Source organism: Eubalaena glacialis, chromosome 5 (assembly GCF_028564815.1).
Source record: "Eubalaena glacialis isolate mEubGla1 chromosome 5, mEubGla1.1.hap2.+ XY, whole genome shotgun sequence".
NCBI classification, from domain to species: Eukaryota; Metazoa; Chordata; class Mammalia; order Artiodactyla; family Balaenidae; genus Eubalaena; species Eubalaena glacialis.
In genome coordinates this window covers 96,083,818-96,108,971 of record NC_083720.1, presented here as the reverse complement: position 1 = coordinate 96,108,971, position 25,154 = coordinate 96,083,818, and the positions used below count along the sequence as shown (strand labels likewise).

The 25,154-nt window shown below is 38.9% G+C and overlaps 1 protein-coding gene across 4 annotated transcripts in view; it reads left to right on the top strand.

The window, feature by feature from the left end:
* Positions 1-3,912: 3,912 nt before the first annotated feature.
* CNOT6L (CCR4-NOT transcription complex subunit 6 like) overlaps positions 3,913-25,154 on the top strand; it is a 114,140-nt gene continuing 92,898 nt past the window's right edge. Inside the window, exon 1 of one of the 4 annotated variants that reach the window (XM_061192395.1) lies at positions 3,913-4,071. Coding sequence is in view for 2 of the 4 variants with exons in the window: in XM_061192393.1 (XP_061048376.1) it covers positions 5,190-5,194 (5 nt within the window). In the remaining 2 variants the exon portion in view is untranslated. Of the gene's footprint in view, positions 4,072-4,333; positions 4,887-5,151; positions 5,266-25,154 lie in introns of those variants that run through there. The other 3 variants (XM_061192397.1, XM_061192393.1, XM_061192392.1) reach the window with 3 other exon arrangements.

Sequence of the window (25,154 nt, the reverse complement as noted above, 5' to 3'; positions counted from 1 at the left end):
TCTTTCCTTCCTTCTTGCCTCAGACTACCACTATGGTGAACTAGCCCTTCTACCCTTAGTTCTATCTGAAAACATTCTGGGGGAGAAGTCTGCTTGCTTTGGCTTGAGTCATATACCCACCCTGTAGTCAAGAAGTTGGGGGACTCTCTTGAGCTGCAAGTGCCACTAGAATCACCTGTTTATAGTACAGAAAGGAATAGTTTCCCCAAAGGAAAGGAGCATGTTTCATGGAAAAAGGAAAATTCTAATGCAGTCAATTAGATGGTCAATATGTAAAACAGCGGCTTTCTAGTTGAGAGCCCACCTATCTGGTCCTCTCTGTGTACCCTAGGTGGCTTCTGAAGCATAACTCTGAAGGCCCCATGAAGATCACTGGAGTACAACATTAAAATAATTGATTTTATTGATTGGCTAGCATGCCAGGTGCCTCCAAATCCTTGAAAAATTGTAGCACTAGATATTTATTTGTGGTGGTGGTACTTACCTTCTAGAACATTTCTGGAATGTAGGGAAGTACTGGAAAGAATGGTGCTGATGTAGATGGGGTTGGAGTGGAGATTCTGAACGTTCTCAAGGGACTTGAGACTGGGAGTGTAGAAAGAAGAGGCAGGAGGACACCAAAATGAACTTTGCCTACTTTGTCATTTTATCTAGGACTAGCATATCATATGGCACACTGTTAAAAATGGTGGAAAATGTTCATCTTTGGCCAAGAGAGTGGAATTGTCCTTGGTATCATCCACAGTCATTCTAGAGAAAGGAACAAATGGGAGGTTGATGGAAACAGAGAGTTGATGGACCGGAAGAGGGGTGGAGGCAATGAGTAAAGGCACCTTTCTAGGATGAATATACCCATGGTATATTGGTACCTCAAAAAATATTAGAAATGGGGATAAAGGGGGAGAGAGGAAGAGGAATAAGATGAGTAAAGATGGGAAGTTGGAGAGGAATGTAGTTCAGTAAAAGGTAGAATATGTCATTGGAATATAGTTTCAAGGCCCTGTCAGGAGGTCTGGGAAGTAAAAATTCAAGATCATCTTGATTAATACCTATTTAAAAGTTGTACTAATGAATATCAGGTAAATTACACTTGATTATTTGATTAATTATACATTACTAAATAATATAAATGTAACACTTTTTTTGCAAAGCTTTGTAGCTATTAGTATAAAAGTGTGTACTAAAATCAGTAAAATCAAATTTGTTTCTCTATAAAATAGTAATAAAGTTCTTAAGTCACAAAATTTAAATCTTTGCCTTTTGAGCAAGCTGCTCAACAGAATTTCAGAAAACAAAGGAACATAGTTACAAGGGATCTTATAAGTCTAGCTACCTGTGCTACCAACAGAAAAAACATGGAGAGATCAGATTTACTCAGATAAAATATTAATTGCTAATTTGGAAAAGACACAGGTGGTCACTAGAACATCAAGTAGTTTTTTTTTTTTTTTGAGAAGTAATGAACCAATTCTGTAATAATGCGAATAAACGTAAGTGTTTTCAGAACAAGTTGTACCTTACACAGTGCTGCTATTAAACCATTTTGGTCAAAAAGACCTTACATAAGCCAGAAGTTTTTACTTGGATAAATCACTTCTTTAAAGAGATATTTTCTTATTGAGTTATTTTATTTTATTTTATTTTTTCAGTATATGCCTCTTTCAGTTCCCTAAAAATGCAATGTTCAAAATCAGCTCTCTACCTTTTTTCTATACTTTCTCTTTCATAGAATTGTTTTCTGTTTTGCTCTTAATTTAAAAATTGCAATATCTGTCAAACATGAAAAAGACCCATGAAATAAGCTATCAAAATCAAGTTACTATTCTGTTGCAAACTTTGATCTACTATAAAACTACTTTTAAAAAATGGCTTAAGTGCTACTCTTTTGTTGTTGGAATGTCTTTGAATTGGAGTCTTATGAGGGAGTTTAAAAAATATCAGCAAAGACTTAATTTCTCAGCATTTGTACAGGGCCAACTATTTGAAAATTATTATTTCTTTAACGTCAATCTCCTTGCAAACGAGAAAAATAACAAGGTATTTTTTGATGATACGGTTATACTCATTAATATATGAAAATATTCCTTTCCTGTTTTTAGTGAGTCAATCTATTTTCCATGGTGTTAAGAGAACAACCCAGAGAGTAGAGATTATTTAAACTTAACCTGCATTCAACTGACCTTTTTATAATAAAATCCACTATTCTTAACTCTGAATGTCACAATTATAATTATTCAATGGATTGTGACGCATTTAGTATTTAAAATTTAAAGGCCAACAATGAACATGGCCTATATAAACGTGAGCTTCAGGACCAGCAAACCGCACCGTTTATTTGTGCTTCTTTAACATCCACAGAGGCTCTCTCCTCCTTCCTCACCCCAGTCACTACGGCTATTCGGCCTGTGAGATTGGCAGGTATCACGTGGCTCAAGTGAAATTGCTAGTGCCATCAGCTTTATCCTCCTGGGCATCATTGTGACTATTAATTTTGTGTTACCTTTCATACTTTCAGTTCTGGTTTGTTCTCTGAGAATTTCCTGTTTACGGGTCTGTTTCCCCTACAATAACTGTGAGCTACTTAAGAATAGGGACTACATGTGCTTATTTTTGTGTCTCTGATGTTGAATACAATGTCTGGAATATACAATACACCCTCCAGAGATGTTTGTTTATGGTATATGAATGAATAGCTAGGAATCTATATATCTACAGGTATTTGAAGAAGCTTAAATCTGTGAGGATATCCCATCATCTGATTTATATTTTTCAGGTGTTTATTTTCCTCTTTTCTTCAACATTTGGTAGTATTTCTCCGTGGGGCAAGTGTTTCTGCGCCAAGGAGAAATGCCGTGGCAAGATGCCACTGAGGCAGGTTTCCTATTCTGGGCTCCTGCAGTTACTTGTTTGGCTTTGTTGCTTACAAAGCCAAAGGTGATTATTCATTATATGTGAGCCTAGAATCAAGATAGTTAGGAATAAGTGGGACTTCTGGGATTAAGGCCATTTTCAGACCCATTGCAGAAGCTGGTAAGGGGGTGATGTTGCTAGGGAGGGAAATGGAAACTTAACCGGGGGGAAAACAAAGTAGCCTGCGGTCTTCTATGTCTTGAGGGGCTTCTCCAATTACTCACTCACACTTCCGCGTGACAAAGATGAAAATGATGCAATTGTTCTTCTGGTGGACTCTTTCAATAACTGATCAGTTCTGGCTAAATGATGATTTGCATTTTTACCGCAACTTTCCCCCCCAAGAGATGAAGGCCTTTTACGTTCAATAATAGGGCCTAAGATTAACTGCAACCAACACCACGTGCTTGGTGTGCTAAACAACACCCCTGTGGGGAGGTGGGGGAAATCCTGAACACTGCGAATATACCCTCGACCAACACTGGTAAGTACGCAAGCCCGGGGCATGCGTTGGGAAAGAGATTATGCAAAACTGCAACAGCAGTATTCTGCCTCTAGAGCTGGTATAATGTTTTTGGACTGCTCGTGGTAAAAGCTGAAGCTGACCCACGAAAACAAAAACCCCATAAACTTCAGATGTCAAGGCCACATTCGCCAAGTAAACATTACTATTCCTAGTTTACATTTTGCCGTTTTCATTCTGTAACTGGCACGGCCAAACAAATGTATTTCTACCGTGAGAGGGGAGACTCAGAAAATAAACAGGACGGGATTATCGTAGAGCGTCACGGGCTCTTTTATTTACCCCTCGCTATGCAACTCACAGACGTTACACGTTAAAAAAAAAAAAAAATTAAACCACTGAAGGTGTCAGGAAACATTTTCTTCCTTCAGGTCACTTCCTTCACCTCACCTGGCGTCCCATTCGCCACTCAGACCAGCGCTGGGCTTCGCGGTCAGGCCGCCTCCGGCGAGCGGGCAGTACACAGCGCCAAGTCCAGGCACGAACACCGGGGCAGGCGGGATCACCAGTGTCTTCCCGCCACCCCCCATGGCTTTGCGGTTGTGGCTTTTTGATAACCTACCAGCCTCTCCGGCTCTGCTCGTCACTCAAGCCAAGAACAGCGAGTAAGGAAACAGCAAGGGTAAAGGAGAAAATGGGTAAGAGAGCTGGCAGCCGCGCGCGCACGCGCACCACGACCCAACGCGGCGCCCCGGGGGTGGGGCCAAGGCGCGGCGCTGGAGCTCCGCCTCCTTCCCCTCACCCCACCCCTCCGCGCCCGGGAGTGACTGACTCTCGCCAGCCCCTCCACGTCAATCAACCCTCCTCCTTCTCGCACTCTCTGCACCTTGTTATTAATCTCAATACCGATAGCGCGCGGACGCCTCTCCCCCGGCCCTCGGGGGTGTGAACGTGTGTGAGCGAGAGCAGAGGCACCGAAAGCTGGCGTCTCTGTGCAGCAGCTTCGGCTCCAACAGCAGCAGGCGCAGCAGCAACCCCCGCAGCGGCGGCAGCCCCGGCGCCAGGAGGCCAAGGCCAAGGCCAGGCTCTGTGCGGCTCTCCGAGTAATAGCCGCGGCTCCGGCGGCTGCGGGGGCGCAGCTTCCTCCAGCAGAGCCCTTCGCGTCGGCGGCCGCGGCCGCGGGGCCTCTCCTGCGCGCCCAGGGTCACCGTCCCCGAAGCCCGGCGGCGCGGCCCCCTCCCAGCCCCCCATCCGTCTCCTTCTCGCTCCTCTCAGCCGCCCTCCTCGCCGCCGCGTCTGCCGTTCCTCAGGCGGCCCGGCCCGGCCCGCCCGCCCCGCGTCCCCTCCGGCCGGTGCCTCTTCCCCCGGCGGGCTGCCTGCATGTCTTTGCTGCCCTCAGCCCCGCCGCCACCGCCGCCGCCGCCTCCCCCGCCGCCGCAGCACCAGCACCAGCAGCAGCCGCCCCGCCGCCGCCGCCGCCGTCGCCGCCCGGACCCCGGCGCGCTGAATGCAGGTGAGGAGGGGGCGCAGGCCCTCGGCGACCCCAGGCCCGGGCGCCCTGCGCGCCCGCCCGCCCACCCGCGAGCCGGGATCCGGGCCCTGCCCGCCGCCGCCGCGGCCGCGGCCGCGGATTCCCTTCGGGGCGGGCGGTAGCGAGGCCCGCCAGCGGGTGTTTGTGTTTGCGTCTGCGGTCGCGGCTCCGGAGGGGAAGCATCTGTGGGGGCCTGGTGCGCGCGCGCGCGCGCGTGTTTGTGTGTGTGTTTCCCCTGCCGCGGGGAAATGGCTGCTGTTGCTCCTTCTGGGCCAGAGGAAGAGAATGAGGTAGAGTGTTTTTGTGCCTCCGAGTAGGATCGAGAGTGTTGGGAAGAGGAGCGCGTCCCCGGGGAAATGAGGTGGGGAGAGGGACAGATGTGCCTGGGGGTGTGCGAGTTGTGACTTCGGCGGGCGGGGAGGCGGCCTGAGGACCCACAGCGAGTGGGTGTGTGTCGGGTGCGGGGATGACCCGAGTCTCTGTCGGAAGCGGCGAAGGTTCCGGGGTGTGCGTGCGTGCGTGTGTGTGTGTGTGTTTGGGAGGGGGGTGGTCCGCGCCCAAGGCCCGGGACTCTGGGGGCGGGTTCCGTGTGTTCGGGACCCCCGAGTGGCGTGTCCCTCCCCCTTTGTGGCCGAGGCTCCGGAGCCTCGCAGGTGAGAGCTGCTCCGCGGGGGCCGGGGAGGGTGAGTGTGTGTTCGGCACACACACAGCAGTGGGGTCCGGGAGCTGTGGGTCGGGGCCGCGCCGCCGTTCCCGGGGCCGCGGCAGGAAGCGCGCCGGCCTGCAGCGCGGCCTAAGCGCCTCGGCGTCCGCCCGCCCGCCGGCCTGCCTCCCGCCAGCCTCCCCGGACGCCTCCCGGGGCGCCGGGCCCGCGCGGGCCCAGGGCGCTGCCGAGGGCCTGGGCAGGTGAGGGTCGGAGGCGGGACGCACCGATCGCCGTCGCCTTGGCCGCCCCCGCGTCTCCTGAGGAGAGGCGAAGGCATATTTTGGCGTTCCGACCGCAAGCTCTCCCCCCTGGCCGGCGGTGGGACCCGAGGGAAAGTGAATCAAAGCAGTAAATCTCGAGAAGACGCGGTGTCGAGATCCCTTCTTTTCATCCTTTCCTTAAGGCTGTGTGGAGGGACTGAGTACATATTTTCAGCTCTTTTTTCGTTGCAAATACTTTTTCGTTGATGATACTTACGCATTTTTTTTTTTAAGATAAAATTTTTCTCGGAAGGGCGGGGGAAGAGATGGAAGCTGGCTTCCCTGCCCTATGGTGTTGGTAGGATTGGATGGATTTCGTGCATTTGAAATTGTTTTATCCTGCCTCCTAGGGGGAAAGGGGTGTACACGCCTAGTTGAGGAGGTCTGTGAGGAAGAGGAAGTTACTGGAGCTGTCATCCTCCTTAGCACAGCCGACTCTTCAGCTTAGGCTGTTTAGATGCATTGTGTTCAGGGAGTTTAGCTGAGCCGTTTGTACACATGGGAAGCACAGTACTATATTTTAGGAGGTACTACGTTATTGCCTCTAGTTATCTTAGTTGTCAGTCAAGATAGTCATGTAAAACAAGTTTTCCCTCACAGTATCCAAAACCTAGATCAAGCAGCCTGTATGGTCTACTCCAAGTGTGTGCTCTTCGAAGGCTATTTTGAGAGTAGTTTAAGCAGAACGCAACTGTAGAGGTAAATCTGCTGTCAGTAGGCATACAGTGCATTTCCGAACCAAATATAAATGGTATTTGGATGATTATTTGCTCTTTATCTACTCCACCCTCTATTTGCATCTAGTTAGCTCATCTAGCTAAAACCCTATGGATGAAGTCGTCATACAGATTCCATCCTTGCAGGCCATGCTCTGTGTAAGGGTCAGAGATTGCTCCTTTCTGAACCTGGTCTCACAAAGAAATGTTTCCTGCTGTTCACTGGGAAGTGAGCAGAAGAGCAGGAGGGGTGGAGAGCTGTTTTCTATGAACACTACTGGAAAAATAACACATGTTGTTTAGTGGAAAAAGGACTTGTTTTAGGGACCTCAAAACTCTGGCTGTGCCACTTTTCTTAGCTGTTTTACCTTAGGCAAGGTACCTAATGTCTGTAAGTCTGTTTTCTCATAGGTAGCAAGGAGATAAGACGTTTATAGTAAGGTTGTCCTGAGGATAAATTGAAAAAACGTATGTTTGGCACATAGTAGATGCTTAGTTAAATACTAGTTTTTCCTCTTGCAGCCCTGACTGTAGGCATTGAAAAACATGTATAAGTACAAATACTTACTGGATTACTGAGAGAAATATTGTGTCACCTTAAGTTAAAAATCAAGACAACAGAACATTTGAGTCCTTTGATATGCATAAAGTATATATAAACAATGTTAAATGTATTTTAGAAGTCTTTTTCCTTGAACTGACTGTCATTAAAATAGCCTAGTGTACCAGTTTATAGAGACTATCTAGTCATACTTGATTTGTTTTCATATTTTTGAATAGGCCATCTTTCAGTTTCATTACTGTTTTTGTGAGTTCTTGCTATGTAGCCCTGGAAAAAATTGTTTAAGCTATATATAGCACATATATGTTCCAATACAATCAAACATCAAAAAGGATCAAGGACCTAGAGTTTATTTATATAGATCCACAAACTATAAGTGCCACAGAATTGCTATGTAATTGTTTTAGTTCATGTTGACTGATTCTGGAGAAAACAAAACAAAAACTTTTGGAATATTTTCCTGAGTGGAAGCAAAAATCTTCTATCAACTTTCAGTAATTTTCCATTTTTATTATTCTGTGTGGAGTGGTAAGTGGGCTGTTCACTTAATTATAATTGTATTGTGCTGGAAAAAATAATGGTATGGAGTTTAAAGACAACAGAAAGGTTAAACAAAGCGTTTTTTTCTTTTTCTTTTTCTCTTTTTTCTCCTCTTTTTTTTTTTTTTTTTGGTGACGGCAGGGTGAAGATGATGTGGGAGTAGTTTCATTGGTTTAAGTTTGTAATGTCTCTGTTTACTAAACCAGGTTTCCTTAGGCCTTATATCATTATTATTTATATCAGCAATGTTAAGCTTAAAAAAAAAAACCTAGTAAAGCACTAAAATTTCAACACATTTTTGAAGTATTTTTGTGAAGGATAGGAGGGAGAACTTTATTAGAATGCAAAATGTCATGGTTTTGTTAAAGTATATGTGTTATGGGTGTATGTACATTTACAGTGAACAGAATTATCTGCCATATGGTTATATTGAAAGGAAGAATTCTTAACTTAAAAACTATGTGATAATTTTTAATACTTTAAAAACAATAAAATGGAAATGAATTTTGCCCTTAACTAGGTATTTGGTAATTTTCCTTAGACATTATGAATTATGGTATTTTAGAACACTTTGTAATTTTTTTTAAATTGGGAGAATTGAGGAAGACATTTTTCTGTAATAATCATGAAAACAGGTGTTACTGAAATAATATGTTAAGATATGTGAACAGTGAAATTTATTACTAACAGTGGACTCCTCTTGCTATCATTTTAAAGTAATTACAGTAAAATCAAGGTGGAAAATTGTTTAGGTTTTAAAATTTAATGTTACTTAAGTGGCCTTTTAAACAGTCTTTCCAAAATATCCCTTATAAATGTCTTTAATTAGGGGGAATTGAAATACTTAAGATTTATGCATGTTTTACTTTGGGTAATGCTAATTAGGGTAATAAATATACTCCAAAATTTCAGTGGCTTAACACATGTAAGTTTGTGTTTTGCTCACATAACAGTCCAGTGCAGGTGCTCCTTGTTAGCAGGCTTGTGGCTTACCTCCATGTGGTAATTGAGGAACCCAGACGCCTTACATCTTATGTCTCCACCATTCCCTGGAGCCTTGGAGCCCTGCCTATTACCCACAGGACATTTCTTAAGAACCCCCAAAGACAAACATCTGCCCACATTTCATTGGTGATAATTTGTCACAGAGCCTTATTTGAATGCAAGGGGGATGGGAATGTAGTCCCTGGGTGGTGGACAGCTTGGGGCATTTCATGATGTTATTTTAGGTGGTAGCATATATTTGTGAAATTATGTCCGAAAGGTAAATTATAATACTAAAAATTGCTTTCCATCTTCAAAGCGTAAAATTGTGTGAAGCGGTGGGGAGTAGTGGGAAGAGAAGGGAAGGAGTAAGAGCCACAGGAGGAGGAGAAGAAGGACTTTTCTTCCAAGGTGGGTTTGAATGACAGGTAAACGTCAGCAGCTATTTAAAGATACAGATTTTACAAAGACCAATACAATTGGATTTTATAACCTTTAGTGGGTCTCTCCTTTGCTATCCAGTTATTGATTGTCGTTGTGGTCTACTGGGTTCTGGCTGTTTGAGTTATTTCTCTTTGTACTTTGAAATCAGTTGACTTTGAATTTCAGTTTCTGAGGTATAGTTTCATGGGAAACGTATTTTTAAATTTTCTTTTTTCTGTTGGGATAGAGCATTATTATTATTATTATTTTAAAATACCATTTAGATGGACCTTACTGTGTTTTAGTGTTTTCTGTTGCTGTTTTTTGTAATTCTAAAGTCATTGTAATTAATATTTGTGAGGCTTAACCCAGAAAGAACAATAAAATCATCAAGTAAACAACAAAGGCTCAATTATTAACTTGTGTTCGTGTTTCATGATGAAAATACTACAACTTTCTTTGACCACCTGCACTAATACTGAACCGTAATACATTAATTTTATTTCTGGACTTTAATTTTAATTGAATTGCAACTTACTCTTTTACTGCCTAGGATTATTGTAATGTGAGACCTCAGCTCTGGGTATACTTTTATTTGTCTTTATTCTGAACAGTTTGGTTAGGAATCTGGGGAGTTTTATATATGTCTGTATTCCCCAAAAGGAAGATTTTTGAGTAGTCTGGCTAACTTCTCCATGTTAAGTATTTCTAATGTTTTGCATTTTGAAAATTAAAAACCCTATTTAAGAGCCTCTTCTGTACCCATTATTATACTTCGTTCTAAAAAGAAAGAAGTAGAAGAGACCCTTGTGAAGCTTATAGCTTATGAATAAGGAAAATAAAGCATATAATTTAGTTATTTCAAAACAATAAATGAACAAGTGCGAGTCACTACAATATAAACTGTTTACAGACATTCTGAGATGGAGTAACGTAAAGTGGAATGGTGGGTGGGCCAGGGACTACTCAAAGTTGAGAGATTTGTTTTGGTAACAGCTTTTTTGAGATATAATTCACTTATCATAGAAGTAGCCCATTTAAAAAATATCTCAGTAGTGTTTAGTATATTCACATTTGTGCAGCCTTCACCAAAATTTATAGAACATTTTAGTCACCTGAAATATAAATCCTGTATTCTTTTGAGTTATCCCTCATTCTCCCATACCCCTAATTCTAGGCAGTCACTGATCTACTTGTATTTCCATATGAATTTTAGGATTAGCTTATCAATTTCTGCAAAGAAGCCAGCTAGAATTTTGATAGGAATTGTGTTAAGTCTGTAGATAATTTGGGGAGTGTCGCCATCTTGACAATATTAAATGAGTCTTCCTATTTATGAACGTGGGATCTTCCCATATATTTAGATTTTTAATTTCTTTTGACAGTGTTTTATAGTCTTCAAAGTTTTACACTTTTTTTGTTGCATTTACTCTTAAATATTTTATTCTTTTAGATGCTGTTGTAAATAGAACTGTTTTCTTAATTTCATTTTTGGGCTGCTCATTGCAAGTATGAAAAAATACAACTGACTTTCGTGTATTGATCTTGTATTCTGCAACCTTGCTGAACTTGTTTATCAGTTCTAATAGTTTTTTAAATGAATTCCATCTGGTTTTCTGTATAACAAGGATCATGTCACCTGTAAATAAGTATAGTTTTTCTTCTTTTCCAATCTGGATGCATTTTATTTCATTTTCTTGCCTAATTGCCCTGGCTAAACATTGTTGAAAAGCAGTGTCAAGACCAGATATTCTTGTCTTATTCCTGATCTTGGGGGGGGAAGCATTCAGTCTTAAACTATTAACTATGATATTAGCTAATGGGGTTTTCACAGATGCTGTTTATCAGGTTGAGGAAGTTCCCTTCTGTTCCTAGTTTGTTGAGTGCTTTTATCATGAAGGGGTGTTAAGGCTGAGTTTTGAGGGAAGTATGAAATATGAATTAGAAAAGTGAAGATGCTAAGTCCAATGATACGTGGCAGTTAATGATGCTTGTTTGGGAAAGAGGGGCTAGCTTTCCCCCCCCCCTTTTTCCCTCTCCCTTCTTTTCTCTCTTCCCTACCCCTTTCATGATCTCTAATTGTCTTCCCATTAATCCCTATACACATTTGGAGGGCCCTTAATCCTTTACTGAAGACTTTCTGAATAATTCGGGTTTTTTGATCAGTGGAGAATATTGTTTCTTTTGAAAAACATTAATTAAAAACAGTGTGGAGAATTTTTTTTTCTTTTAGTTTGATAGCTAGGTTGGAGGGGGACACAGGAAGCAGAGAGAAACTAAATCATAAATGAAGTACTAAACATAGAGTTAAAAAGAAGGGAACAAACCTTTGTGATAAAAAGTGTATGGTTAATGAAGAATTCCATGTTTACTTTGAACCTGGCTGTCACCTGACCTTTTTCCCAAAACATTTCAGCATCAATGGTTTTACTTTTGTAAGTTTTCTGCATAGTTTTCTAAAAAGTTTAATAGATTTCTTAGGTAATTTTGCTCTGCAAGGTAAGGTTATGATGCACTTGATGTGGTGATTATCCTTCGTTTACTTTTTGAAATTTTAATTACACAATTGCATGCAGCTGCATTTTGATTAGGTAATTTTTAAAAAATTAATCATTTATTTATTTTTGGCAGAGTTGGGTCTTTGTTGCTGTGCGTGGGCTTTCTCTAGTTGTGGTGAGTAGGGGCTACTCTTCGTTGCGGTGCGCGGGCTTCTCATTGCGGTGGCTTGTCTTGTTGGGGAGCACGGGCTCTAGGTGTGCGGGCTTCGGTAGTTGCGGCTCACGGGCTCTAGAGTGCAGGCTCAGTAGTTGTGGCGCACAGGCTTAGTTGCGGCATGTGGGATCTTCCCGGACCAGGGCTTGAACCCATGTCCCCTGCATTGGCAGGCGGATTCTTAACCACTGCGCCACCAGGGAAGCCCCATGATTAGGTAATGTTAAAAATGTATTTCTGTGTTTCATGCTATGTCTCAGAAATCAAATAACTTTGGGTTTAGCCAAGAATCTTTCTGTTCACAAGGCAAAAATTGACAAGTAGTAACAGAATTTTTGTTTTGTATCCTATTTTGTAGCAGGATTATTACTTTTCATTAATTTTTTTTCAGTCTACTTTAAAATCTCATTATAGGTAAAAATTTATTTCTAATTTTTTGAAGAAATAAGTAGTTCACTTTGCTGTATGAGAGACTCATTCATGCTGAATAGACAGACGTCTGGTAATTGTGGTCTTTCATATTGTTTTCCTTTATTAACAATAGAAATTGGTGACACAAAATAGAAGTTACAATACTTTATCTTTCTTAATAGTCATCTTTTGCAGAGAGAACCTCTCTCTGTAATCTTACAGTTTAGAAACTTTTTATTTTTCTCTCCCCAAATTACTTAGATTCCCTAAATGAGTAAAATAGTTCAGTTATATAATACCAGTTACAAATACTGATAAGAGAATAGAACTAAATTTAGGATATACCAACCTTAATGTCTTTCTATACACAGACTTTGCTGGGATCTTTACATATATATCTATAGCTCTTTGATCATAATGTTTATATTTAAACAAAACCAAAAAACTGACAAGGTATGTTCTGCTATAGGTTCATATGTAGTGCAATCTGCTGCAAAATCTACATATAAATTCATGAAATAATATATTGTGAGTTATGTACAGAATGATAACCTTGAAATAATAAGAATTTGAATCACCGAAAGTATATCTAACCTATTAATAAATATTTATTAAGCTTCTACTGGCTATAAACTGTTAAATTCAGGGTTCTGGGGAATAAAAAGAAGTTCAGAATATAGTCTTTTATACCGGGAAGTGGAACTAATATTTATCAGACTACTGAGTACTAAGGACTGTGAAAGCCATCACCTTCCCTTTTAAATATGTAATCTAAATTAGTGTTCAGAAAAGTCCTGTGAATTAGACAGTATGATTCTCATTCTCTAGCTGGTTAAGAATGTGAGTCTTTGATCCTTCACTTTCTAGCTCTTGGGAAACTCATTTAACTTCTCCATGCTTCAGTTTCCTCATCTGTAATAGGGAGATAGTAATTAATAATCCTAATCCTACAGGGTTGTTGGGAGGGTTAAATGAAGTAATGCTTGTAAAGTGCTTAGAACAGTATGTGGCACATCTGAAGTAAAAAAGCAAAACAAAACTAAAAAACTCAATATATGTTAGCTGTTACTGTTTCTTATTGTTAGGAACCATACGAGTTAAATAACAAATCTTAAATATTGATAAAACTAATATTTAAAACAAGATTTGTTTGACTCCAGAATATTTACCCTTACACTACTTACACTTATAGGGGATTTAAGCCTGGATAAATAGCAAGCAAGTAAAGGCAGAATATGCTAAGTGACAAAGAACATTAAGTGCTGTACCATATAGCAGAGAACATACGGAGTTGTAGCCTACAGGGATAAAGAGAGGAGGTGGAAGTTGATCTCACCTGTATAGTTAGGAGGAGGAAAGGAAAAGTTAATAGATTACTGCAGCGTTCTCCTTGCTTGTTTCCCAACATCCATTGTTGCTGCTTTAACTTCTGTTTCTTTGTAGGCATTGTCACCAGAGAAATCCTTTTAAAATTCTTTCGATATTGCTTAAATTCCCTACTTAAAATCCTTAATAATGTTACTGTTGTTTGGTTGCCTATTATGTGCTTAAAGGTAGGAGTTGGTAAGATTTTTATGTAAAGGGCCGTATAGTAAATGTTTTGGCTTTGTGGGTCATATAAGATCTCTGTTCTATATCGTTGTTGTTGTTGTTTGTTAAATAAACAATCCTTTAAAAACGTAAAACCATTCATTGCTGGCAAACCAAGCTATAGTTTGCTGACCCCTGTGCTAGGAGATTTACATGAATTAACTTCTTGTTAGAATCCTGGCAAAATTGATATTTTTAATTCCTATTTTATAGTTGAGGAAACTGAAGCTTAGAGAGGCAAATTTGATGAAAGTCACATAGCAAGTAAATGACACAAGAGATTGAATTCAGATTTAGGTCATGGGAATTCCTCAACTTGTATACTTACCAGTGTATCCTGCTGCTGCTTATTGCTTTTAGAATAAAATGGAGCTTTCATAGCATTATATGTAAGGTCCATCATGTTATTGGCTTCTTGTACCTTTCCAGTTTTATCATTTATTACTCCTCCTCCTTCAAACATACTCTCTAGCCTAGCCAACTGAGTGACTTATATATAGCCTAGTTTGTGCTTTATACATGCCTACAATACCTTATACTTTACGACCTCACTGACTTTCTTAATAACTCACCTTAGATGCTCCCTACTCGAGGAAACCTTGCCTCACACTTCCAGTCTTTGCTTTATGCTTTTTCTCTGTGCTCTCCTAGCATCCTGTGCATTCCCCTTTTATGACATTTACCAGACTGTATTGTGTTTACCTGGTTTATGTCTCTACTTTCTCGTTAGACTGAGATTTTTAAGGGCAGAGATGTACTAAATGTTTAGTATATTTTAAGGGCTTAGTAACTGTTTATTAAATGAATGAATGAATCAAATGACATTGCAGATGGTAGAAATTACATCAGCAAAAATGTAGTAGCAGAAAGGTATGAGTCCAAATCAATAGAATTAGAAATGAAAAAGGAGAAGTAACAACTGATGCTGCAGAAATACAAAGGATCATGAGAGATTACTACAAGCAATTATATGCCAATAAAATGGACAACCTGGAAGAAATGGACAAATTCTTAGAAAAGCACAACCTTCCGAGACTGAACCAGGAAGAAATAGAAAATATAAACAGACCAATCACAAGCACTGAAATTGAGACTGTGGTTAAAAATCTTCCAACAAACAAAAAGCCAGGACCAGATGGCTTCACAGGCAAATTCTATCAAACTTTTAGAGAAGAGCTAACACCTATCCTTCTCAAACTCTTCCAAAATATAGTAGAGGGAGGAACACTCCCCAACTCATTCTACGAGGCCACCATCACCCTGATACCAAAACCAGACAAAGATGTCACAAAGAAAACTACAGGCCAATATCACTGATGAACATAGATGCAAAAATCCTCAACAAAATACTAGCAAACAGAATCCAGTAGCACATTAAAAGGATCATACACCATGATCAAGTGGGGTTTATCCCAGGAATGCAAGGATTCTTCAATATATGCAAATCAGTCGTGATACACCATAATAACAAATTGAAGGAGAAAAACCATATGATCATCTCAATAGACACAGAAAAAGCTTTTGACAAAATTCAACACCCATTTATGATAAAAGCCCTCCAGAAAGTAGGCATAGAGGGAACTTACCTCAACATAATAAAGGCCATATATGACAAACCCAAAGCCCACATGGTTCTCAGTGGTGAAAAACTGAAACCATTTCCTCTAAGATCAGGAACAAGATAAGGTTGTCCACTCTCACCACTATTATTCAACACAGTTTTGGAAGTTTCGGCCACAGCAGTCAGAGAGGAAAAAGAAATAAAAGGAATCCAAATCGGAAAAGAAGAAGTGAAGCTGTCACTGTTTGCAGATGACTTGGTACTATACATAGAGAATCCTAAACATGCTATCAGAAAACTACTAGAGCTAATCAATGAATTTGTAAAGTTGCAGGATACAAAATTAATGCACAGAAATCTCTTGCATTCCTATACACTAATGATGAAAAATCTGAAAGAGAAATTAAGGAAACACTCCCATTTACTGTTGCAACAAAAAGAATAAAATACCTACGAATAAACCTACCTAGAGAGACAAAAGACGCGTGTGTATGCAGAAAACTATAAGACACTGATGAAAGAAATTAAAGGTGATATGAACAGATGGAGAGATATACCATGTTCTTGGATTGGAAGAATCAACATTGTGAAAATGACTCTACTACCCAAAGCAATCTACAGATTCAGTGCAATCCCTGTCAAACTACCAATGGCATTTTTCACAGAACTAGAACAAAAAATTTCACAATTTGTATGGAAACACAAAAGATCCTGAATAGCCAAAGCAATCTTGAGAAAGAAAAACGGAGTTGGAGGAATCAGGCTCCTGGGCTTCAGACTGTACTACAAAACTACAGTAATCAAGACAGTATGGTACTGGCACAAAAACAGAAATATAGATCAATGGAAAAGGATAGAAAGGCCAGAGATAAACCCATGCACATATGGTCACATTTTTGATAAAGGAGGCAAGAATATACAATGGAGAAAAGACAGCCTCTTCAATAAGTGGTGCTGGGAAAACTGGACAGCTACATGTAAAAGAATGAAATTAGAACACTCCCTAATACCATACACAAGAATAAACTCAAAATGGATTAAAGACCTAAATGTAAGGCCAGATACTATAGAACTCTTAGAGGAAAACATAGGCAGAACACTCTATGACATAAGTCACAGCAAGATCCTTTTTGACCCACCTCCTAGAGAAATGGAAATACAAACAAAAATAAACAAATGGGACCTAATGAAACTTAAAAACTTTTGCACAACAAAGGAAACCGTAAACAAGACGAAAAGACAACCCTCAGAATGGGAGAAAATATTTGCAACTGAAGCAACTGACAAAGGATTAATCTCTAAAATGTACAAGCAGCTCATGTATCTCAATATCAAAGAAACAAACAACCCAATCCAAAATGGGCAGAAAGGACAGGAATAAAGACGCAGATGTAGAGAATGGACTTGAGGACACGGGGAGAGGGAAGGGTAAGCTGGGAGGAAGTGAGAGAGTGGCATGGACATATATACACTACCAAATGTAAAATAGATAGCTAGTGGGAAGCAGCCGCATAGCACAGGGAGATCAGCTCGGTGCTTTGTGACCACCTAGAGGGGTGGGATAGGGAGGGTGGGAGGGAGATGCAAGAGTGAGGAGATACGGGGATATATGTATATGTATAGCTGATTCACTTTGTTATAAAGCAGAAAGTTACACACCATTGTGAAGCAGTTGTACTCCAGTAAGGATGCTTAAAAAAAAAAAATGAGCAGAAGACCTAAATAGACATTTCCCCAAAGAAGATATACCGATTGCCGCCAAACACATGAAAGGATGCTCAACATCACTAATCATTAGAGAAATGCAAATCAAAACTACAGTGAGGTATCACCTGACACCAGTGAGAATGGCCATCATCAAAAATCTACAAACAAATGCTGGAGAGGGTGTGGAGAAAAGGGAACCCTCTGGCACCTTTGGTGGGAATGTAAATTGATACAGCCACTATAGGGAACAGTATGGAGGTTCCTTAAAAAACTAAAAATGGAACTACCATACGACCCACCAATCCTACTACTGGGCATATACCCTGAGAAAACCATAATTCAAAAAGAGTCATGTACCACAATGTTCATTGCAGCTCTACTTACAGTAGCCAGGACATGGAAGCAACCTAAGTGTCCATTGACAGATGAATGGATAAAGAAGATGTGGCACATATATGCAATGGAATGTTACTCAGCCATAAAAAGAAATGAAATTGAGTTATTTGTAGTGAGGTGGATGGACCTAGAGTCTGCCATACTGAGTGAAGTAAGTCAGAAAGAGAAAAACACCGTATGCTAACACATATATGTGGAATCTGAAAAAAAAAAAAAAGCTTCTGATGAACCTAGGGGCAGGACAGGAATAAAGACACCGATGTAGAGAATGGACTTGAGGACACGGGGAGGGGGAAGGGAAAGCTGGGACGAAGTGAGAGAGTGGCATGGACATATATACACTAGCAAATGTAAAATAGATAGCTAGTGGGAAGCAGCTGCATAGCACAGGGAGATCAGCTCAGTGCTTTGTGACCACCTAGAGGGGTGGGATAGGGAGAATGGGAGGGAGACGTAAGAGGGAGGAGATATGGGGATGTATGTATATGTATAGCTGATTCACTTTGTTATAAAGCAGAAACTAACACACCATTGTAAAGCAATTATACCCCAATAAAGATGTTTTAAAAAGAAAAATAAAAGGTATGAGTCCAGATTCAAGGAGAAGAGGGACATTGAGTTAATATCTGGTTAACTTCCAGAGCTTCAGTGGGACCAAGGAGGTGATAGGGCAAATTGGAGCATGATTATTATGGAGGGGTTTGAATGAGGAATTTAAGTCTTATCCTAGGTTTAATTCTAGAGCACCACGTGTTTTTTTTACATCTATAAATTGGGGTTCTCTTAGTAATACCTGAATTTTATGTCATAATATCATTTAGATGATATTTTATAGGACATGGCTGTATAATTGTTTTGATTAATAGTTATTGCAGATATGGCTCTAGAATCAAGTAATTATCAATACTACTATTAAAGACTTTGGGAGCATTGAGTGATTTTGAGAGCCTGGTGGCAGTTTGGAAATAATTATTTAAGGAGATTAATCTGGTTGAGGTATGCAGAATCAGTTGTGGAGATCAGTGTGGGAGGAGGGAGGCTCTTTTTTAAAGAATTAAAATTAAAATATGAAGTGGTAAGTCAGGAGAGAGATGTGTCAATTGGAGTAGAAAAGAAAGCTTTTAAGTGACATCAGTGGTTGACTATGAAGGAGGAAGTCAAAGATAACTGAAAAATCAGAAGGAGGATACAATTTGGGGAAGAAAATTATGAATTTTGTATTAGACAAATTGATTAAAATTGGAATTATTTCTATTTTTGCCTGAATTTAGGCCCTACTTACTTTATGCCTGCATACCCTCAGGATTGGTTTTCCCTTCCTCCCTCTAATGCATGGGTGTTATGTTTGGATATGGGTGGATGTTTGGCTGTATGGACTCTTTGGCAGTCTGGAGAAGACTGTGGAGCCTTTTTGGAATAATGATTTTTAGTGAATGAAATAAATAAGATTAAAAAGGAACGTGTTATGTTGAAATACATAAAAACAATTTGTGAAGATTAATATATATACCCTTTTATTAATGCACTTAAAGAACAAGATCTAGCAGTGAGTCTATAATAACTACCATAATTTTAAAGTAATATATATGTAGATAATATTTTGAGGTATCTGTAACAACTGTAATGTGATGTGAAATACAACTTGTTAGTGACAAAAACCACAGGTGCTGCTAATATTATTATGGTAGGTTGTCTAGGTCTAATTGAAAGAGGTACTAAATTGTAATCAGAGGTTAGTGAAACTAGGGATATAATTTTTTTCCTTTACAAGTTTACAGATTCTTTGAGGTTTATGGACCTCAGGTTAATAATCTTTGCTGTATTGTCTCCTGGTTTCAGTCTATTATGTGTATTTTTTCTCATATTCTCCTTTTCTTTGCAGATGGTAATATTTTTTCATGTCTGCTTTTGGAAATAATTACGTGCTCTTTGTGTAAAAAAAAATGATGCTAAAGAGCATAATTTTCTGGTTATCCTATCTCATGGAGATCAAGACTGTTAGTAGTGTGTACTATATATATTGTACCATTATCTGTTTCTGGGCAAGATGAACTTATATAACCACATAAATATACATAAATAGAATCATACTATATGCACTGTTTTTTAAACTTGCTTTTTGATTTAACAACATATTATTGGCGTTTTTTCTATCACTGGATATGCTTCATGCTTTAAAAAATTTATGGCTTAAAAAAAATTGAGATGTATATCACATAACACAAAATTCGCCGTTTGAAAGTGTACCCTTCAGTGGTTTTAGTGTTTTCACTGTGTTGTGAACCACCACTACTATCTAATTCCAGAACATTTCCATCAACCTCAAAGAAATCTCATACCTATTAGCAGTTCCAGTTTGCCCATTCCTTCATTTGCTGGCAACTACCAATCTACTTTCTGTTTCTATGAATTTGCCTATTCTAGGCATTTAATATAAATGGAAACATACAGTGTGTGACCTTCTGTGTCTGGCTTCTTTCACTTAGCATGTTTTTGAGATTATGCCATGTTGAAGCAAGAAACACTACTTCATTTCTTTTTATGGCTGAATAATACGGCACTGTATGGATATACCATATTTTATCTGTTCATAGCTGATGGAACATTTGGGTTGTTTCCACTTTATGGCTGTTATAAATAATTCTATGAATATTCATGAAAAGGTTTTTGTATGGACATAAGTTTTCACTTCTCCTGAGTATATACCTAGGAGTAGAATTACTGGATCATCTGATAGTTCTCTGTTTAACTTTTTGAGCAACTGACAGACTTTTCCACAGCAGCTGCATCATTTTACATTTCTGTTTATCAAGCTTTTTAATGACTGCATTGTAGTCCATTTTATTGATGTGCTATATAATTCAGTCTGCTATTGATTGGCAAATAATTGATTTCCTTATTTTCTGCAATTATCAACACTAATGCAATGAAAAGACTCATATATACACCTTTGCACACTGTTTTAAAGGGTAAGTTTCTAGAAGTGGACTTGCTGGATTAAAATGATTACACATTCAAAATTTTGATATCTTGTCAGGTTGCCCTTTAGAAATGTTGTATAAAATTATACTCCTATCAGTTGTGCAGTGGATGTCTATTTCCCCACACACTTTCACATTATTAATCTTTGCCTTTTGATAATAAAGTCATATATTTTTAAATTTTTTCAATTATTTGATGATTAGGCATTATTTTTTTCACTTTTTTTGGTCATTGTATTTATTCTTTTGTGATTTGCCTTATCATGACCTTTAATCCCAATTTTCCCCTTGAGATGTTTACATTTATTCTTATCAATTTGTAAAAGCTGTTTGTATTTTAGAAACATTACCTCATTGTCTATTATAAATATTACAGAGACTTTTTGTTCCACTTTCCTCTTTATCTTTTGACTTTATGACTTTGCTCTTTGCCTTACAGACATTAAAATTTTTTTATATTGTTTATTCTGTCATTCTTTTTTTTGTATGGTCTTTATCTAGCTTTAAGCTTTTTCCACTCCAGAGTTACAAGATGATTATTCTTCATTTTCTTCTAGAAATGTCTAAAATTAAACTTGTTATGGTTTAGTAGAAGCAGCTTGGATATTGTAGTTGGATTTACCTATGTTTAAATTCTGGTCCAGTCACTTATTAGCTGTGAGGTGTTGGATGTTTCACAACTTCTCTGTACTTCAGCTTCCTCATTGGTAAAATAGCAATTAATAATAGTTTATATTTTTAGCGAAATTACATATATAATGCATGCAAATAGTCTAGCACAGTATCTGGACACAGACTGGGCATTCAATACATGTTTTCTTCTCTCCCCCATTTATAAACTCTATCTTTCTTCAGCCTACTTAAAATCTGATTCAGAAGATAAGGAGGGAAAGTTTCAAGAAAAGAGGGTGGCCCTCATTTTTTAAAACCAGAGAAGCCATACAGAATGAGTATTGACTTAAAAGGGGATTGAAAATCAATTTAGTAGTTTGAAGCCATGTATGTTTAATAGGAACATTTTTTATTAGAGTGGTAAGAGAGACAGCCATATTTTAATAGGATGAGGACTATGTAAAACCATGCAACATACCTGAAGGATGATATTCACATATGCAATGTGTATCCATCAATATTAATAATATCTTTGAGAAATAGTTGTAACTCTTCCTTTTTCTCTCATTGGTAGAATGTTGGTAAAAGGATAGGATTAGCAGTACTAATACACATATAGTATATGTTGTGTGTATAAATTGTACACAAACTTAGGTCATTTTTACTGTTATTAGTTTACAAATTACAGTACTTGTAGCACATTTCACGATTAATCATCAGCTTGGTCAAGAACTATTGCTCCATTCAAATTTTATTCTTAGTAGCTCTTTTATTGAATTTACACACATTTCTTCATTAAACTACAGTTATTTGTAAACACTTAAATATTCTTTGTGGAAAGCAACTTTAAATACATTTTAGAAAGAGATGGGAAATACATAAATGTTTACAATATAGTGATCATTGTTTACCTTTTCCTCATCTTTCCTAGACTATAAGGTGTTTAGGACAAGGAACATAGTTCTAATAATTAAAAGTAATGGATTTTTGATAAATGTTTATAAAGCATTACATTTTCTTTTAGTCTTTTTGTAAAACAACCTCGAAATAAAGTTTTTAAAAATTGTTAATAGAACAATTCACTCTTCTCAAATGGAGAAATAATAGACATGGATTATGTGCAACTGGGTTTTAGAAAATGATATCAAATTTTATTCCTTGATTCTGTGATTCTGGGTAACTGCCTATTGTTCCTAGTATGTTGTAAGTATGCTGTGCTCATTTTATCAGCCTCAAAACAAGAAGAAGGAAATTCTGTATTGGTTAGCTCAGGAGGAAGGTAATGAGTTTAAGTAAAAAAACAGGAAATTTGTTCCTCTGTGACCTTTGATGAGTTTGTGAATTTGGCATTTTGACTGCGGGGTTGAATTTCAGAAGAGTTTTATATTTAGTTTGCTTTGTTGCTTTTGCAGAATATCTACCTGCCAAGAAAAAATAGGAATCCAAGTTAAAGGCTTTGCTGCCTTTGTGGGAAATAACGGACAATACTCTTCCTTTTGCTGACAAAATCTGGGTATCTGTATTTTACAATGACTGGTTTTTGCTTTCACATAGAGCCAAAGTATGCTTTTCCTGGAACCAAGCGTGACTCAAGGCCTTTGTAAGTTCTCTTTTTCTTTATCTTTTTAAGCAACTATTTTAGGAACTGTTTTAAAGCTGACACCCCTTCCCTTCAAACCTTTTCCACTCAGCACAAAGCACCACCTTATTGGCAGTCATTTATATGAGTAGAGTGGGTACTCTCGTTAGGCATTTATTCATGTCAAAAAGTTAAGGATTAGCTCTGTTGTTTAATGCTATCTGTTTTGGATCAGCGTGAGTCTGCATTGGCCTTTCCTTTTAAATTCTTTCATAATTAAGATGCTGGCACCTAGGAACCCTTTCCTGGATGGAGCTTTTCTTTGTGCCTTATCGAGTTTTATCCCAGACAGAGTTTAGTTACTAAGGCTTTTCTGTTCTATTTCTCTCTTTTTAATGGAGACTTGTAGATTTAGATATGGTTTTTCCAATTCTAAACCCTGGTTCTCAGATAAGTAAAACTAGGTTTAACACCTCTTTATGTATATTTTGCTATGTGTATCTAACGTTGGAGCATTGTGCAATTTGGTTCAGGTCAAAAAGTATGAGACAACTATTATGATTACTGTCAGACTTTAATGTTAGTCAATAAAACGTTGTATTCAAGATTTAATTAAATTGTTTTCCCAAAGAAATAGAAAAGCTAAAATAATTAGAAAAGCTGTTCATTATGAAAAGTGTTCTTTAGTTAAATCCTTAGTTTTTGATACTGCTATCATGTTCAGTTTTCTAGTAATGGAAACCAAATGATTTTTTTAAAAAAATAAATTATTTATTTATTTGTGGCTGCGTTGGGTCTTCATTGCTGTGCAGGGGCTTTCTCTAGTTGCGGCGACCGGGGGGTACTCTTCGTTGCGGTGTGCGGGCTTCTCATTGCGGTGGCTTCTCTTGGTGGGGAGCATGGACTCTACGTGCATGGGCTTCACTAGTTGTGGCACGCAGGCTCAGTAGTTGTGGTGCACGGGCTTAGTTGCTCTGTGGCATGTGAGATCTTCCCGGACCAGGGATCGAATCCGTGTCCACTGCATTGGCAGGCGGATTCTTAACCACTGTGCCACCAGGGAAGCCCCCCAAATGAGTTTTTGAATTAGTGTTTAAATTTTCTTGGTGCAATACAACATTCATAATTTATACACAGATGATTTTTTTTGCTTATGTAAACAGACTTAAGACATTGTATTTGTGAAATATTAGTGAATTATTTGATTTTACAGACTGCTAGAGAGGCAGAGCCTGAAATTAGAAGGTAGGAGAAAGAAAAGATGAAGTATTTTATTTTGTTATGAAGTGTTAGCATGTTACTTCAGTTTTTTTCACATTTAACACGTTGGACTGAGTCCAGTTTTTCTAGTGGATTTGTTATTTTGAGTCATAGGAACTCTCACACTCTTGACATGCTTACTTTTTTTTTTGGCTGTACCACACGGCTTGCAGGATCTTAGTTCCCTGACCAGGGTTTGAACCCATGCCCCCTGCAGTGGAAGCGGGGAGTCCTAACCACTGGACCACGGGAATTCCCTTGATATGCTTACTTTTAAAAGTGTGGCTTATCTAGATGATCTGTGATCCTCTTAAAACTGCCCTTGCAGCCTGTCTTAGTTTGGGTCTGAACATATTTACTCTTGACTTCCTTTACAGCAGCAAAGATCTTTTCATTTCTGGTAGGTTTGAAGCAACAGACTTTGCTGTGGATTCTTGTTTACTCTTCTTTTAGATTGCACAGACAACTGATTTAGGAGAATACTTTTCTTTGGGTACTACTTATTATTGATTAGGAGATTTAGGAGAATGCTTGCAGTAAACTTTCTGATCTTAAATTGTAGACATCTTTGTGAATAGAGTACTCTTGCTTCTGTTTTTTCCCTTCCCACTTAACTTTAGTTGGTTAACTATGGTGGAGAAGAGGAATTCGAAGGAGAATTTCCAGCAGTCAGATATAGTGACCTTTGATGATTAGTATGTTAAGGAGAATGCTGGAGAATAGACTTTGCGTGCTTATCCTTGAACACGTGCCAGATGTATTGGTTAGTTCCCTCTTGACTTCATAATAGCATCTTGAGTACACAACAGGGTGGAAACCTCGTTGTCATCCTGTGGCATTTTTCTTGCTTACCCTGGATATCTTACAACTGCCCTTCAAAGAGGGATGTGAGGTATATCGGAGTTAGGCTGATAGAGAATTTAGAGGACAAGCATACAAATTTTAAAAATCACAAACCATTTTTCTTGTTTATTTTGTCAGTGTCTGTATTTGTGATTGAAGTAGGAAATGAAAGAGAGGAACTGCTAGTGTGAGAATTCATTAGACAAATAGGAACATTGTTTCCCTGTGTTATCTCAAAGTTTATTGAATAGTAAGCTGCACTGTAATGGATGTTACATTTGTTGTGCCTGTGTCAGAAAATTGAACTGTTTCTGAGTCAGTATGTACTCCATTCAGGTTACTTGGATTCAGCATGTTAGGGTTATGATTGTAATAGGATTTGGGTATTCCTGGGTCTCTAGCTATAC